Here is a 17533-nt window from a genome sequence, read left to right on the forward strand (position 1 = left end):
ACTCACAGGAAGTGTGTGAACTTCAGCAGCCTCTACTGGAAGCGCTGTAGTGGTGTGCAATCCTGTGGAATAGATTTTGTTGTTGCTTGGAATGCAGGATTATAATACAAGAGGAAAATTCATCCTGTAAATTAACTGTGCTGGACATGGTGCTGACCAACTCCACTGATTTCTTTCTCAGTTTGGCCAGTGGTATGCTTACTACCTCTTTTAGCACGATTGTAATATTTGTTTTTAAACAATAAAATGTTTCCAATGATAACACTAGGGCAGGGGCGTCCAAACTTTTTTCAAAGAGGGCCAGATTTGATGAAGTGAACATGCGTGAGGGCCGACCATTTTGCTTGACATTCTTTGAACCGTTAAAAATTAAAATTCGGGCTAAATGTGTTTGTTCAAGCACTAATACACGGCCCAACAAGAATTCTCTTGCCTTTGTGGCTGCGTGTGGGAAGAGATGAGCTTGGGTGTATTATTTAGATAAAACCTATTAATTGGAGTATAACACGCACCTTCACTTTAAGAGGGAAGTTTCAGGAAAAAATAATAATTTTAAATAAAGAACTGTGAAGCAAAATAATGGTCAGTGCCCATCAATGCAGCCTAATCAGTGCCCATCTGCAGACCCACCATTGCCAGGAATGCCCCCTCACTGACGAGCGCCAAAGGAGAATCTCCTGTTTACACGGCAGCCTCTAATAAAATGTCCCGCCTCCTTTGATGGATAGAACAATCGTCCAATGGCAGCGCCGGGACTTCCTATAAGAGAGGCCGCCCGTAAACAGGAAATGCTCCCGTGTACGGCGCTCGGTCCCGCCTCCTGTATGTTCAAATAACCAGGCGGGTCGTTGAAAAAACCGGGCCGCGATTGGCCCGCGGGCCAGACTTTGGACATGCCTGCACTAGGGTAACATTGTTCTCTTGCGCTTATTGTTATTCCTTCAAACATATCAAAAGTTGTACAAGGGCTGCAAGACCTATACTGTACCATACCTTGTTGCACTAATACTGTGTATCTAAACTGGCCAAACTTAAAGTGTATTATAAAACTAACTTAACCACTTACAGACCGGACCATTTTGCTGGCTTAAGACCAGACCACTTTTTGCGATTCGGCACTGCGTCGCTTTAACTGACAATTGCGCGGATTGTGCGACGTGGCTCCCAAACAAAATTGACGTTTTTTTCCCACAAATAGAGCTCTTTGGTGGTATTTGATCACCCCTGCGATTTTTTTTGCGCTATAAACAAAAATAGAGCGCCAATTTTGAAAAAAAAAAAAAACACATTTTTTACTTTTTGTTATAATAAATATCCCCCAAAAATATATATAAAAACATTTTTTTCCCTCAGTTTAGGCCGATGCGTATTCTTCTACATATTTGTGGTAAAAAAATAAAAATAATAAAAATAAATAAATAAATCGCAATATGCGATTATTGATTGGTTTACGCAAAAGTTATAGCGTTTATAAAATAGTTTTATGGCATTTTTATTAATATATTTTTTTTACTAGTAATGGTGGTGATCAGCGATTTTTATTGCGACTGCGACATTATGGCAGACACATCTGACATTTTTGACACATTTTTGGGACCATTGTCATTTATACAGCAATCACTGCTATACAAATGCACTGATTCCTGTGTAAATGACACTGGCAGTGAAGGGGTTAACCAGTGGGTGGCAGTGTATGGGTTAAGTGTTCCTAGGGGTTTGTTACTAACTGTGGGGGGCTGGGCTTTTAGTTTACACTGATCTCTGCTCCAATCACATGGAGAAGAGATCAGCGTCACTTGTTGCTAGGCAGAACGGGGAGATGCTGTTTACAACGGCATCTCCTCGTTCAGCCGCCCCGTGAGACGATCGCGGGTATGCCTGCGGCGATCGAGTCCGCGGGACCTGCGACCAGACTCACGGTGTCCCGACCAGCTCGCGAGTGTGCCGGCAGCGGCGCGCTCACGACGGCAGGGCGGCATTTAAAACTGGATGTACCTGTACGCCAGTATGCCTGCCTGTGCCATTCTGCCGACGTACATCAGTGTGCGCCGGTCGGGAAGTGGTTAAAAACGAACTCCAGTGAAATAAAAAACATCTACCCTTGCAGTGGTGCCGGAGTAATAAATGTTCTTATAGGTTTTGCCTTTTTCCTGGTGATCTTGCTAGTTCCCCTCTCTTCACGTTGCATTCGGACTTCACAAATACTTTAAACCCTTAACGCCACCTCCTAGTGCCCTTTAAAGTGACACTAAACAATAATATTATTTTTTTTTAATAATTCATAGGCATCCACTACCCAATGGCCCTGTAATTAAATTTTTCATTAAAGTGTTTCTTACTGGGTTTTTTTCTTCCTTGTAACATCCTCGGAGCTCCCAAACCTATCCCTTTTCCACTCACTTCTGTTTGTTTGCAATGAGCAGTGCTTAGATGCCATCACATTTATGCACACTACATGTCCTATAGTCCAAAGTCTATCCTAGAAGTGAAAAAGAGAGCGCTCTTACTTGCAGTGGGACCATGGAGAACAAAAGAAGCTATCCTCTAACAGGAAGTCAGATCACAGCAGCAAAAATAAAAGGACTTTGAAGATTTGGAGGAGGCTAAGCACAACAGAAGGTACTCAGAGTCTGGACAAGCTGAGCAATGTCAGCTGACATCAGGCTTTAGGAGTGCAATACTAAGTGCACTCCTGTGGTCCCCTGGAGATGTAGGGCCAAAAGAGCTTTGGCCAAATTGCTCCTTTAAAGAAGCTCCTGGAGCTGGCTTGGGTAAATGCATCATACACCTTTCTACCTGCCCCTTGTGTTTTTCATGTAGTCTCATGGCACTAGGCCTGAAAAACTAATCGAATACTATTTTCATAATCGATTAATCGGCCAGTAACATAATGGGGTAAAAAAAAAAAAAAAAAAAAAATATGAGCAAATAATCGCTACTTTAATAAAGCGGAGGTCCACCCTAAAGTGGACCTTCCGCTCATTGGAAACAGTACAGGTATCTGCACCCACTTCCGGCATAGCTATCTGCGGAAAGGGGCGTTGATTCTGCAGAATCGACGCCCCTTTCCGAAAGTCCCCCGCTGCCTGCTGGGAAACACACGGATCCCAGAGACAGCAGGACCATCCTTATTGCGCAGCGCGACTCGCGCATGCGCAGTAGGGAACCAGGAAATGAAGCCGAAAGGCTCCACTTCCTGACTCCCATACCCAAGATGGCGGCGGCAGCACCCGAGAGACGATCGAGAGATCAGCTTCGGGTGCCGACATCGCGGGCGCGCTGGGCGGGTAAGTGTCCTTATTTTAAAAGTCAGCAGCTGCAGTATTTGTAGCTGCTGGCTTTTAAAAAAATAAAAAATAAACGGCGGACTCCCGCTTTAAATATTAATTTCAGTGTTGTACAGTAAAAAAAAATAACCCCTTACAGTAGTCATTATCTGCTTTTTTTGTACTATAAAGGGCTAATTTTAGTTTTTTTTAACCCCATTATGTTACTTAACGTCTTAGACCTTGGTTCACATTTATGTGTTTTTGTCACATCAGTGAACACTTTCGAGAGACTTAAATCAACTCTACCATTCATCGTAGTCCCATCTCATTTCAGCATCATTGTAGCAATTATCTATTACATAAATGTGGGTTTTTTGATTTTTTTTTTGCCCCTTGGGCTACAAACAAGTCTTCTCACAATGTGCATGTGTATACAAAATATTATCCCGCCCAACCCCGTCCCACCCTAGGTCTCTCCAATTATCTAATGTCCTGCCCATTCGGCCCTAAATAGTGTTATAATACTTCTGCCATCCTTTCGGCGTATCTCAGTGATTGCTTGTATTTCTCCCAATCTTTACATCTCTTTACCCACCCCGTTTCTCCTATTACTCTGCTAAACTTGAAATGCTCAAAGTTGTAGATTTTATTAATTTTACAAAAGCAGCTTTTCAAAGAAGGACTCTCTGTGTCTTTCCACTGGTGGGGAATTAAACTCTTTGCTGCATTTAGTAGACATGGTGTCAGTGTTTTCCTATATTGATTGATGGACATAGTCGTCCCATGGAGCAGGCACACCCTTGGCTCTTCTGAAATTTTTCAATCTGTAATTTGTTCGATAGTTAACAGTACTTTCTTCCAGAATACTTTGATTGGTTTAATTGTGCATCCTTATTCTTAAAGACGAGGGCCGTTAAAAAAAAAAAAAAAAAAAATGTAAAGTCAGCAGCTGCAAACACTGCAGCTGCTGACTTAATAGGCCAACTTACCTGTCCAGGGTGCCCGCGATGTCGGCCGCCCGAGGCCGACCCGTCCCTCAGCTCTCGTGTCCCGGCGCCGCCATTCCTTCTAAGGGAAACAGGCAGTGGAGCCTTGCTGCTTCACTGCCCGTTTCCTACTGCGCATGCGCAAAATGGTGCTTTATTGGTTCAATATACTTCAATGGAGAAGCTGCAGAAAAGAAAAAGAAAAACACTGCGATCTGTGAACCAACCTGGGAGTGTCATTAACATTTAATTGACACCCGTGACGGATCGCAGACGGCAGTATGAACTGCCTGAGGGAGAGATGCGATTCTGTAATCGCACTGGTTCCTGCATCACTACAGTGTGAACCTAGGCTGAAAGTGTACAATACCTTTAATGTAGCCCATTCATTTTGACTGGACCCTCAAAGCAAGAAAAGAATGCACCTGCACCATTTAGGACAACATATAGTACCACAGTGTACAGAAAATTCACATCTATGCATTGTGGTGTGCTCTACCAAAGATGAGTTTTTTTCTACTGTATATATGCTTTGGAGTACCATTCAGGACAAAAGGTAATGTAGCAAAAAGAAAACAAACATACACCTCATTACCATGCATTATTTCACAAAGGTGTGAATCTGGCCTTACTAGGTGGGAAGATGGGGAAGGGGCAATAATATAGACCAGGGCTCGACAAATTTGCTTGGAATCTAGGAGCCAGCTAAAAAAGTTAGGAGCCAGGTCGGTAACGGCGATCCGGACCTGTCCCTGGCCTGACATGGAGACGAGTGAGGGGAAGATAGCGCCCCCAGCCCCCCACCTGTCTCCAAGTCATTGCCCATAGCTCTTAGAGGGACATTTTATTTATTTTTTTCAAATGACAATTTATTTTTAAATTGCATTTTGGCGTAAATATGAGGTCTCTCTGACCCCAGATCTCATATATAAGAGGACCTGTCATGCTTTTTTCTATTACAAGGGATTTTTACATTCCTTGGAATAGGAATAAAAGTGAAACTATTTTTTTTTTTTTTTAAAAAGAACAGTGAAAAAAATAAATAAAAGTTAAAATAAGAAAAAAAACAAAAAATTTAAGCGCGCCCTGTCCTGCCCGCATATGAAAGCAGTGTTCAAACCACACATGTGAGGTATCACCATGATCGGTAGAGCGAGAGCAATAATTCTAGCCCCAGACCTCCTCTGCAACTCAAAACGTGCAACCTGTAGAATTTTTGTAAACGGTAAAAGTCTGTCGCCATTCCATGAGCGGGCGCAATTTTGAAGCCTGACATGTTGGGTATCAATTTACTCGGTCTAACATTCTCTTTCACAATATAAAAAAAAATTGGGCTAACTTTACTGTTGTCTTATTATTTTATTAAATAAATTATTTTTCCCCAAAAAAGTGCGCTTGTAAGTCCACTGCGCAAATACGGTGTGACAGACAGTATTGCAACGACCACCATTTTATTCTCTAGGGCAGGGATATGCAATTAGCGGACCTCCAGCTGTTGCAGAACTACAAGTCCCATGAGGCATAGCAAGACTCTGACAGCCACAAGCATGACACCCAGAGGCAGAGCATGATGGGACTTTTAGTTTAGCAACATCTGGAGGTCCGCTAATTGCATACCCCTGCTCTAGGGTGTTAGAATAAAAAATATATATAATGTTTATGGGTTCTAAATAAAGGGAAGGAGATAGGCAGGCAATGAAACAGGCAGGCAATGAAACAGGCAGGGGAAGCTCCATTAGCATTGCTGATTGTCATACCAATGGCCACCACAAGAGGGCGCCAGAATCCAGAAGGAATCGTAGGACCGCAGAAGGCCTCAAAGCCGCGGCCTCAATTACCGGCCGCCGGCGTAACGGCCCAACGCGATCACACTGGGGGGGTCCACGGAGACAGGATACTCCTAGCTGTGCTGCCCCAGGTCACTAATTCTAGTCGCACATGCGACCTGGCGCCCGGGTTTTGTCGAGCCCTGATATAGACCAATACAGAATTTACAGGTTCTCCAACCTCCTCCCTTCCAGAAAGTGGCCTTAAACTCTATTTTAAAATTTTTATTTTTTTACAAAAAGAGACCCTTATTGGCCCTCGTCGGTCATTAATGCTTCCCAATGCCTGTCAGCTGTAATGTACACTGAGCTGTGCAAGCGCAGCTCAGCATACATTTACAGCTCCCAATCTGTGCCGTGGTGATACGCCTCCCATGCGTGAAAATAATGTAATTGTGGCCCTGCCATTCAAGGGGCTGAAGAAACAGAAATTGGAAGAGCTCAGGGCCAGCGACAACACAGTGCTGGTGGGCTTCATTTGATAAATAAGTATGCCATAATGTGCTAATACAGGGCTTGACAATTTTGCTTTGAATCTAGGAGCCAGCTAAAAAAGTTAGGTAGGTGCCTTTATTTTCAATGACAAAACCCCTTCTCTTTAGGTAGCCCTAATGTGCATCTTTAGAGATGTATGAAACAGGGAACTCGCCTCTGCTATTACAAGAGTGAACTCAAGTGATTCAAATACCATAAATACATTCTCTACGGTGCCCAGTTCAATGCCATGACAATGGGGTAGATAGGGCACCGCACACCTGCAACATCTGAATCAAGTAGAGAGGTTACTGTGACACTCCAGCCGCTGATGCCCTCTCTCTTTGAAGCTCTCAGATTCAAATGCCGCACACTCACTGTGCACCATCTACCCCTGTGCGATGATGCTGAGCTCATCACCAGAAATCTGGGGATAATTTATAAAGTATGCATATGCGCCTTCATGTATGGAGGCTGCCATTGCTGAGCCGCTTTTGAAAATGCTAGTTGCTAGGGTTCCAGTGCCCTCAACACACAGAGTGAAGGCAGTCTGGCTCCTAGGGATCACCCAGAATGACAGAAGCAGTAATGGTAGCCTCTATGTTTGCATACAGCAGGCTTCCTGTAGTGGGAGTGAAGTTGGTGCCATGTGAACAGGTCAGCTGTGTGGAGAGTGTGTCCGGGCCAGACATGTCGGCAGGCATGGTGATTACCTCCTCACACTCCTCTCGGCCATTGGCCCGGCTCTCCAGCATCTCTATGAACTGCTCCTAGTTGAGTGCCTCCTCCAGCCAGCAGAGTAGGAAGCTCTGGTGCTGGGAAACCACTGACTCTGGAGCCTCCATGTCCCTGAGCTAGGCCTGCTCCAGCAATACCTCGGGGGGAGGGTGGCAGCAGCAGCAGAGTTGACGGGCCAACTAGGATCCCCAGCTGTACTGGGCTCTGCTGGCAGCTTGCTCATTCCATCGTGTCAGCATCTGCCGCGCCGCTCTCCCTGCTCCATCCCCGTGTCATCTTCATCACCGCTGCTGCTACTAATTGTGTTCACCATAATGATAGCGGTGTCGAGCAATGCTCTGTTGTGTCCCGAGAGCCTATGTGGCCTGGGTCACCTCCACCTTTCTGACCATGACCCACCCCACAACCAGCACTGTAATGGTAGCTAAGGCACCTTACAAAAGCCCAGGTGCCAGAGCGCAATTCCTAGGTACCACAGTGACCTAGTGTCTGGGATTTGTCGAGCCCTGTGCCAATATGCACACTTTCACGCATCCTTTCTGCCCAGCGGACTCCATTTTGCTTAGTGGGGGATTACTCCGCTGATCCCCGCTGAGCAGGCGGATGACAGGTCCATCTCCGCTCACTGTGAGACAGACCTATCAAAGCACTGTTCTCCGCTATGGAAGAGTGGATGAAAACGCCTGTCCATTTTCATCTGATCCTCCAGACAAATGGGAAATAGGGTTTCCATCCATCTGGGATTCAGACAGGATCAGACATTGGCAGATGTCAGGTGACATGTCACCGCCGACATCCGTCGCTCCATAGACGTGAACAGAGTGTCCGATTAGGACCGCCCATGTGAAAGGGGCCTAACATTATGGCATAAGCCACCTGGGGACCCCTGTAATTAAAAGTATGTTTTTTTTTGGGGGGGGGGAGATATTTATACTTACCTAGGAGGATGCAGCATCAGACCGATGCTGCAGCTGTCCCCTGGCGTCTCTGCACTGAGAACCGAGCAATTGAACATGACTCGGTTCTCACAGATCCCCGAGAGGAGAGCCGTTGACTGTCACGTCAGCAGCTCTCCTCTCTGCTCCTCCATGCTCACTGGAGAGTGGCCATCTCAGCAGCCCACAAAGACTGCCATCAGTCAAAGCAGCTGGTGGATCCAGATTTCAGAAGTTGGGATGACATGCTGCCTCGACTGATGGCAGTGACAAGAGCGGAAAACAAATTGAGGGAAACCCAGCCTAAAAAACTCAGGCTGTACTTCTCCTTTAAGGACCCTTTTCACACAAGCACTCCGATCAGGTCCGCCTGTACGTTTTTCAGGTGGACCCGTTTAGATGCACCATTCACTTCAATGGAGTTTTTGGATGTCAGCAGTGACATCCACCGATATCCGATCCAATCCTGTCCATGAAATCCAAATGGGATTCCATCCATCTGGAGGTCCGTTTTCATCCAATCTTCAATAGAGGAGAGCAGGGCTCTGTGAGGGCTCTGCACAGTGAGCAGAGACGGACTTGTCATCCACCTGCTCAGCGGGGATCAGCAGACCGCTCCTCCACTGAGCAAGCCAAATCCGTATTACAGACAAACCCGTGTGAAAGGACCCTAAAACAAAACGAATGTTTCATACCAGTATCAGCGAAAACCCACACATGAGAATGTTGGCCAGATCAGGCTAAAATAATCTTACATCTCCGGCAGACAAAGTAGAGATGCTAGTTGATTGCTGTGGGTTACTGCAGTCCGCCATCTGCACCATAAATAAGCCTATAGGTGTGAACAGCTGGTAAGCCTGACCAGTGAAACATTAAACAGTAGTCCTAAATTAGATATTGTAGAATGTGCTCACTTACGATTGCCAACTAGTGCTAAACATTAAAGTAAAGAATGAAGACAACTGCAAGTAATGGAGGAACAATATTCAAATCTAAACCAAATGCTCACTGTATGTACCCATTAAACAGAAGAAGAAGAAGAAAAAAAAAAAAAAACACACTTCTGCAATCCTCTTCCTGTCTTGACCAACAAGAGACTGCATTTGCCATTTTTTTACCTGAAACTTACACTTAATCATAATAATAATGCTACTCTCAACACCTAGCATGATGTTTTCTACATACGGCTCCTATTCCGTTTCGTGTACAAAGCAATCGAGATTTTGGCAAATTTTTAGTCTACTGCTTTCAAAGCACGAGAAAAAAAAGTTGTGTTAAAACAGGAAGACAGGATGCAGCTATCTCACTACGATTTCTGGTGCATGCTAAGCAGACATTTACATGTATCCTTTGTCAGTAGTTATGTAACATGCGCAGATACAATTCGCTACAAAGTAAAGCCGGTTTACTACACAGTACAAGTCTCCCCGCTAATTACCATCATCTGCAACGTTAAACCTTTAATTAATCCCATATGATAACAAAAGATTTGGGGTCTTGGTGGGGTTAATCTTACTCACCACCACAGATACATTTAAAGAGTAACTTAACTACCAAATAGGAGTTTGTTCAGTTCAAATACACTGCTCTTCGCAATCACAAAAGCCTTTTTTCCTGCATTTATTTATTATTTTATACTTTTTCCTCTGTCTCCACCCCCAACTCCAGTCTGGCCGTCTTAATAGCTTCATGGGCAAAGTAATGCAGTGGGGCACTTACCAGCCTGCCCCAATTCACGCACCTACTTTCAAGAAAAAGTATAAATAGTTGATAGAATTAAACATATTTTTTTGTATGTTCAATAAAAATCTATTTCAGACAATTAAACATGCCATAAGTGAAAGACTACACAAAAGGGCACAGTACAGGAGGGAAGACAGAAGGGCAAAATACAGGTTCCAGAAATCTGCACAGAACACTACCATCCTGGGACAGCTTAATGAAAAGCTTGACTGTCCCATCAAATCTGGGGCAGTTTGCAAGTATGATGTAATGCAAGATTTTCATGATGCCCATGCATTAAGACAGCCCTGGGCCTGGGGCAAAGTGACACATCCCTGGTCCTGCAGCCTCCCGAGATATTCATGTAACATATCCCAAGATTCTGAAGGGCCAGGCACAGTACGTAGCTGGAGGGCGGGTCCGGCGGGTCATTGGCACCTGGCTGTCTGAACCCTGGAGTAGCAGCCAGCTGAAAAGGGCCAAGGTGGTGGCACAGGACCATGGTGCAACAACTCTGGATGAGCTGTACATTGAGTATAGGTTTTGAAGATAAGCCAGCAATAAAGGCAAGATGGAAAAATACATGGTGGAAGTCGCACTTTAAATAAATGCACCAAAAAGGAAAAACTGTCTTAATCGTATACGCTTATTTCTCAGCAACTGGTCACAATAATGACAACTGTGTCTCGAGCAGCTGTTTCAAAGATCACATCAACACTAAAAACAAACATCAAGAAGTCCTGACGCAACCACCAATATCAGGTCCTATCATTTAATCAAATCATATAGGTAACAATTCAATCACAAAGATAGCACCATCACTCAGTAGCTGCACATTTATTTTTAGTCGAGGCTGTGGGGCATTTAAGGGCATTTGACCCTGAGAATAATGCTAAGCAGTTGAGTAACATTCAAGGGATTACTACGTAGGAACGATACATAGCAATGAATAAAATCCAACATATGGCATCTAAAAGAGGACTCCGATAGTGTCAAGGTTTCTAATCGGTGGGGTAACAATTAAACTGCTAACTTACCAGTAAACAAGCCAAAACACACATATACAGGAAATAAAGTGAAAAATTACTGATACTAGTCTACTTTACTCCACAGATGCCACACATTAACCCTTTTGTGACCAGAGGTTTTTAGAGGCTTTGATAACCCAAGCAAAATATAGAAGTGTCAGTTAAAAGAGAAATATGGGTTTTGATTTTTTTCCAGTATCATACTTACCTAGGTGGATGCAGCTTTAGTTCCCCGGCACCTCTACACTGAGAGCTGAGCGATCAAACCGCTGATCGCTCGGTTCCGACAGCTCCGTGAGCAGAGAGCTGCAGAACATCAGTCACAGCTCTCTGCTCTGCCTCCTCCTTGCTCACTGGTGCGCTGGGCTGTGGAGGGGGACTGCTTGGCCGGTTCGCCGAGAGGCTGAGCCGGGTGTCGGTCCAGGGATCTGGCAGATCCAGACTTCCATTGTCATGATGACACAGACTCTGGACTGACTTCTGTGACATTGGCAGGGAGTGGACTTCAGCCTGCTCTCTGCTAAAAACGGGTTACAGCCAAAATGAGCTTAAGCTATACTTCCCCTTTAAAGTGAAAGGACTAAAATAAAAATGGGCAAACAGGAATTTTAATGCAGAAGAGATATGCTTTGCTACCTACCCACCTGTCCATCCTTGTATGAGCAGCTCACTATACAAATTCAGCAATGCCTAATCTGACTAAACTTCCCTGCATTCGCAGGAGTGAAGTCATCCCTACCCGGCAAATCAAAGTGGCCAGCAATCGAGAACCTGAAGCTGCCCGCCTGAAGACGTCAGCAGCCGGACAGGGAGCTCTGGGCCTCTGCATCACTGGAGTTGGTGACAGAAAAATGCTTGACAGGCATCCCCACTGTGTTGGTTTTCTATTCTATGGATTGTTGTATTATCTCAGCTAGTAAAGTTTCCTAAATGCATCTCAAACGTCATAGGCTGTTTGTTGCACGTTTGCAGCATGTTAACATTGACATCAATGGAAGCATTTTGGGAAGCAGTATAGCCGCAAAAACAACACGTCGGGTCAATTTTGATGCGACTCCAACATGACCATCACCTATGGAATGCCTACTTTTGAAGCTGGCAGGATCTTAGCCTAAGTGTGGCCATGGATGGATCTTTTTTTTTCTCCAGCTAGTGGGCTAAACAGAAAAAAAAAACAAAAAAAACAAAAAAAAACAAACGTAATCCTCCATGCTGAAACATTGTATTCTAACTCTGGGACTCTGCTGTCAGAGTACACTGATCAGTGGCTGCAGCCACTAATCAAAAAAAATTAGTTGATCTTTAGATTAACTTGTGAAGTGGAAGCAGCCACACATGGATCCTTGCGGAAATGGCCAGATATTAATACATCTATGGTTGGCTTAAATTTTGCACAGCATGTTATTTTTGGCAGACAGACAGTACCACCTCCAAATGCACCCTAATCAAGCAAATAAAACCACACCCTAGTGAATTGAATAGGACTATGATGCCACTGTGCCTGATGTCTGTGGGTAAGGTGAAGCAGGGATTCCCCAAAAGAAAAAAAACAGACATCCTGGAGGAGACATATCACCTGTCAACCAGCTATTAGCAGCGATCCTCTGCAGATTGCTTTTCAGAGCTGTAGAAAAAAACAAAAACAAAAACAAAAAAAACAGCCGTCTGTGTGAATGAGGGCTTAGATACCCACATCCAATTGGCAATAGTGTGAACCCAGCCTAGGAGCTTGAGGTACACTGGTGTTTATTGAAAGTTTGTAGCTATTGACTTTTAATGAACAGACACTCACCTGTCCCAGGATCCAGTGATGTGTTCGCCTAAGCTGTTCCTTCCCCCAATCTTCTGTCTCTGGCAACTTGTGGCTTTCCAGCCGGGTGCCCACTGCACATTCTGAATGGCCCCACATGCGACATGTCCCAGAAGACTGCGGAGGTTCAGGGTTGGAGAACTTCCACTCCAACCACCTAGGCTAAGATTTTGACAGGTACCCGCTCCCCCCACTTTAAAGAAAAAGGTGCCACTGCATGAAACGGAGGGGAGAAGGAGGTATCAAGGTGGGACTTCCCCTTTAGGGTAGAGCACTGCTTCATTCATTTCCAGGAACACCAGTATCTACAGCATGCTGCCGCTAATTATACGCCAAGACTTCCCTTCACCAATAACCAAAAAAGGAAGTGTGTGGAAATTCTGCCAAAGTGAGGGAACCCCTGGTTGTCACCAGGGTCATCAAAACTAGTGTCCCTGAACCCTTTATTTTTATTTCAGAACTGCGTGATGATGTGACACCATGACATTTTATGCACTGAACACGCATCAAAATGCGCATGCAAAAACGGAATGATGAAATTGTGGCGAGAACCAGCTCTATGTCCTGGTTCACACCAGTGTGACTTGTCAATGCCACTTGACAGTTCAAAGTCACATGACAAGTTGCACCCCATTTGCAGCAATGGAACCACTCAAGTTGCAGTGACTTTGAAAAAGGTTCCACTACTATTTCTGTGCGACTTGCATTGACATCTGTTAAACGAAGTCACACAGATGTCAACAAGCCGCACATTAAATTGTGCTAAAGTAGCGAGACTTCAAAGCCACACTGGTGTGAACCAGGGCTAAGGCTGAAAATAAATAAAGTATGAATAATATCTGAATTAAAAAAATAAAAAAGTTGAATCCACACTCACTTGCAATAAAATACAAGGAAAATGAATGTATATTTCCATCCATTTTAAACACACGTTATGGTGTTTGTTAATGTGCATTTTGCATGTTTCCTGTGACATCAGATTCTGTTCCTGGGTTAGAGACAAAATAAATGACAAGACTTAGGGCTCTTTCACACAACCGATCCGTTAAGGTCCGCCTGTCAGTTTTTTAGGCAGACCTGAACGGATGCTCCATAGACCTCTATGGAGCGTCGGATGTCAGCGGTGACATGTCCACGGACATCTTACCCGCTCCGTTCCGAAAAAGTGTGACGGAGGAAAAACCTACCTTTTCCATCCGTCTGCGGATCGGGTGACAACGGACTCTGCGGTCCGTCATCATGTGATCTCCCATAGGGAGAGACAGACCTGTCATCTTCCTGCTCAGCAGGAATCGACAGAGCGATCCCCACTGAGCAAGCGGTTGTCCACGGGGCAGATCATCACTGATCCGTCCCGTGAGAAAGATCCCAAAGTGTTTTTTCTTTACTAGGGCTGCCCTGACATTCGTACATATTGCATTTTAACACAACGCAGGTCAACATAGCATTGTAGTGTTAAAAGGACACATAGGAAACAAAGTTTTTTTTATGTGTTAATTGGAGGTGCACTGAATGGAAATTTTGGTGCTGGAATCAAAAATTCTGAATGCAACCATGTATATAAATCTATATATAGAAAATTGTATTATATTTTACTTTTTAATCAATTTATTGTCGGCCATTATTGGCTTCTTTAGCACAAGAAAAGCTCAAGAAAAATGCAGCCCTTTAAATTCTATGTATGTCTTCACACTGGTCCATTGCACTTTAGTTGTGTTAAAAATCGTGCTTGCTGCATTTTTGGTCAGTTAACCAGTTCCGGACTGCCCACCGCACATTTACTGCGGAAGGGCTGCGCAAAACAATGTACCTGTACATTGTGTCTTCTGGGTCTGGGGCACGTGCCACCAGCGACCAGCTTCCGCTGTCATTGGACACAGTGGGAGCCAATCAGCAAATCCGGCGGATGCAATATCAATGCCAAGCAGGAACACAGATCTCTGCCTTCCTCCAGTTATGCCATCCTCCACACAGAAAGCATGCCTTAGGAGCACACTTAACCCTTTGATCACCCCTGATGTTGTTAACCCCTTCCCTGCCAGTGTCATTAGTACAATGACCACACTTTTTTTTTAGCACCGATAACTGTATTGGTGTCACTGGTCCCCAAAAAGTGTCACTTAGTATCCGATTTTTCCACCGCAATGTCACTGATCGCCACCAATACTAGCGAAAATAAAAAAACTGCCGATCGCCACCAATACTAGCGAAAATAAAAAACGCCATAAAAAATATCTCGTAGTTTGTAGATGCGATAAGTTTTGTTCAAACCAATTTACGTAAATCAATATATATAGATCGATATCTGCTTATTTGGATTTTTGTGTTACCAAAAACACGTAGCAGAAAACATATTGGTCTAAACTGATGAAGAAATTTGATCTTTTACATATTTTTTATTGGATATGGTTTGTTTTTTGCGCTGTTAACAAAAAAAGACCAACAATTTTGAAAAAAAATAAAATAAATAAAATGCAAAAGTGATCAAATACCACCAAAAGAAAGCTCTATTTGTGTGGGGGGGGGGAGGAATGGACATCAATTTTGTTTGGGTACAACATTGAACGACTGCACAATTGTCAGTTAAAGCGATGCAGTGCCGCATCACAAAAAATGGCCTGGTCAGGAAGGGGGTGAGACCTTCCGGCGCTAAATTTAAAAAAAAACACACCAAAAAAACTGCAACTCCCTGTTGAAATGCAACACAGCAAGAATGCATCAATAACGTACCAGTGTTATGTTTTTGATGCGTTTTTGAGTTACATGACTGATGAAAAATACACCATAAGCACAAAATTGTGGTAAAGTCACAATAAAATCACCTGTGTTTTTTGGGGCGCCATTATCGCCACCTTTTTCTCTATCGGCAAAATGGCAATAACAAAAAAAAATTCCAACAAAACTTTGGTGCACCTCTAGTGTGTATGCGTTGATCTGGCCTAGCCCTATCCAGCCCTAAGACCCCTTTCACACTGAAGCAGTTTTCAGGCATTTTATCGCTAGATATAGTGCCAGTAAAGCGCCTGAAAACTGCCTCCCATTCATTACAACGTGTGCGTTCACACCGGTGCGGTCCACTCACAGGACCTTTTGGGAAAAGTCCTGCAGGCAGCATCTTTGGGGCGGTTTGGGAGCACTGTATAAAGCGCTTCCAAAATTGCCCCTGCCCACTGCAATGAATGGGCAGCGCTTAAGAAAGGCCGCAACACAGGAGTCTTTAACCCCTTTTGGGGGGGGGGTTAAAATCGCCCTGCTAGCAGCCGAAAGTGGCGCTTAAACAGCAGTAAAGTGCCGCTAAAACGAGCGGCACATTACTGCTAACGGCTGGTGCTTTCAGTGTGAAAGCAGCCTAAAGGCCTGTACACATAATACAAAAACCAGAAGCAAAATTTCATCCAAACTATCTGCCGATTTTGGGATAGTTAGTACGGTGGTTTCTGCAGCCGATTGCGACGTGTCGTCTGACAAAAGCTGGATGTGCAGATTATAAATTTTTGGGCGGATGTGAACGCAACGTTGGATTTAATAAGTACGGTTTTTATCCAAATAAAATAAAAAGAGCAAGACCACACATGCTCAGAAACAAAAGAATACGTACAAAACTATTCAACACCACATCACTTCTGAAGTTGTATTCTGTCGTATGAGAATTTTCCTATGGTGAGCAACCTCTTCACATTTGACATGAGACTAGCATGCAACAAAAAACAACAAGCGGACGGTCGTCCGAAAATCTGATCGTGTGTACGAGGCTTTAGAGTATCAGTGACATCACAGTGCTATAGGTAGCCTGAGCAGAGGTGTAGGAGGGGCCTAACTGGCTCCACCTACTACAGGCTGCCTGCAGAAATCTACAGGAGGGGGCGGAGACAAGACCAGTCACCCTGCACAAGGAGAGGGAGCAGCAGAGACTGGTCTGTAGTACAGGAAGTGACATCCCCCCCAGTCCTCTCCTCACCCCAGCTATGTATGATGACAGAGGAGAGTGAGCGGTGATAAGGGGTAGATATAAAAGGATGATGTGTACATTAGAGAAGTACACTAGTCCCATGATCCCCCTCCTCCCCGGTACACAGGAAGAACAAGCCTCTGCTCCTACCATCCCCGGCTTCCTCCTCCCACCAATACATCCTCCTCAATATGTCCTCCGCCCGCCCTCCCTCCCCAGTGCCGTCTGCTCCCCCCTCAGGTGACAGGCGCCCTCTTACCCGGCTGGCTGCAGTCGGCGCACACCTCCGGGCTCTTCAGCCGCTTGGACATGATGGCGGGGGACCGAGCTGAGTGAGGCGCACAGGGGAAGGAGGAGATGCTCTCGTCCTCCCTCAGGTCCCGGGACACACAAAGCAGGCCAGGGCTGGAAAGACGCTAAGCGGCGCTACACACAGCCCCGGACAGGCTACACACACGACTCCTCCCCCCTCCGACTGAAGGGCACGCCCCCTTCCACCCAGCGCACGTGCCCGCGGACACTCGTCTGGCACGCGCACGCCGCCCCCTCCTGAGCAGCAGAGAGTGTGTGTGTCAGTCAGTCAGTCAGTGTGTGTGTGTGTGTGTCTCCTCTCTGCAATTGCTTTCCTGTATGCAACTCTGTCTTTTATTTTTACATTGAGAACTTCGTCTTGTCTCAGAGAGAATGTTACTTCCCCTTTTATGTGTGCAAATATGTGAGGGAAAACCTTCAGTCTGGAATCTGCGTTGCCAACCATCAGTAAAAAAAAAAAAAAGTACTTTTCTCCTGCCAGTGA

At 44.9% G+C, this 17533-nt stretch overlaps 1 protein-coding gene across 7 annotated transcripts in view; it reads right to left on the reverse strand.

Moving 5' to 3' along the window:
* The window catches only part of GIT2 (GIT ArfGAP 2), a 174787-nt gene extending 157565 nt beyond the window's left edge, over positions 1 to 17222 (reverse strand). For 4 of the 7 annotated variants that reach the window (XM_077461341.1, XM_077461339.1, XM_077461336.1 and 1 more), the window contains exon 1: positions 16997 to 17221. In XM_077461341.1, the coding sequence (XP_077317467.1) occupies positions 16997 to 17048 (52 nt within the window). In that variant the 5' untranslated portion in view covers positions 17049 to 17221. Of the gene's footprint in view, positions 1 to 16996 lie in introns of all 7 variants that reach the window. The other 3 variants (XM_077461335.1, XM_077461334.1, XM_077461340.1) reach the window with 2 other exon arrangements.
* Positions 17223 to 17533: the final 311 nt, after the last annotated feature.

This window comes from Lithobates pipiens, unplaced genomic scaffold (assembly GCF_037356315.1).
Source record: "Lithobates pipiens isolate NorthernLeopardFrog02 unplaced genomic scaffold, aLitPip1_a1.2 Scaffold_3, whole genome shotgun sequence".
Taxonomy (NCBI): domain Eukaryota; kingdom Metazoa; phylum Chordata; class Amphibia; order Anura; family Ranidae; genus Lithobates; species Lithobates pipiens.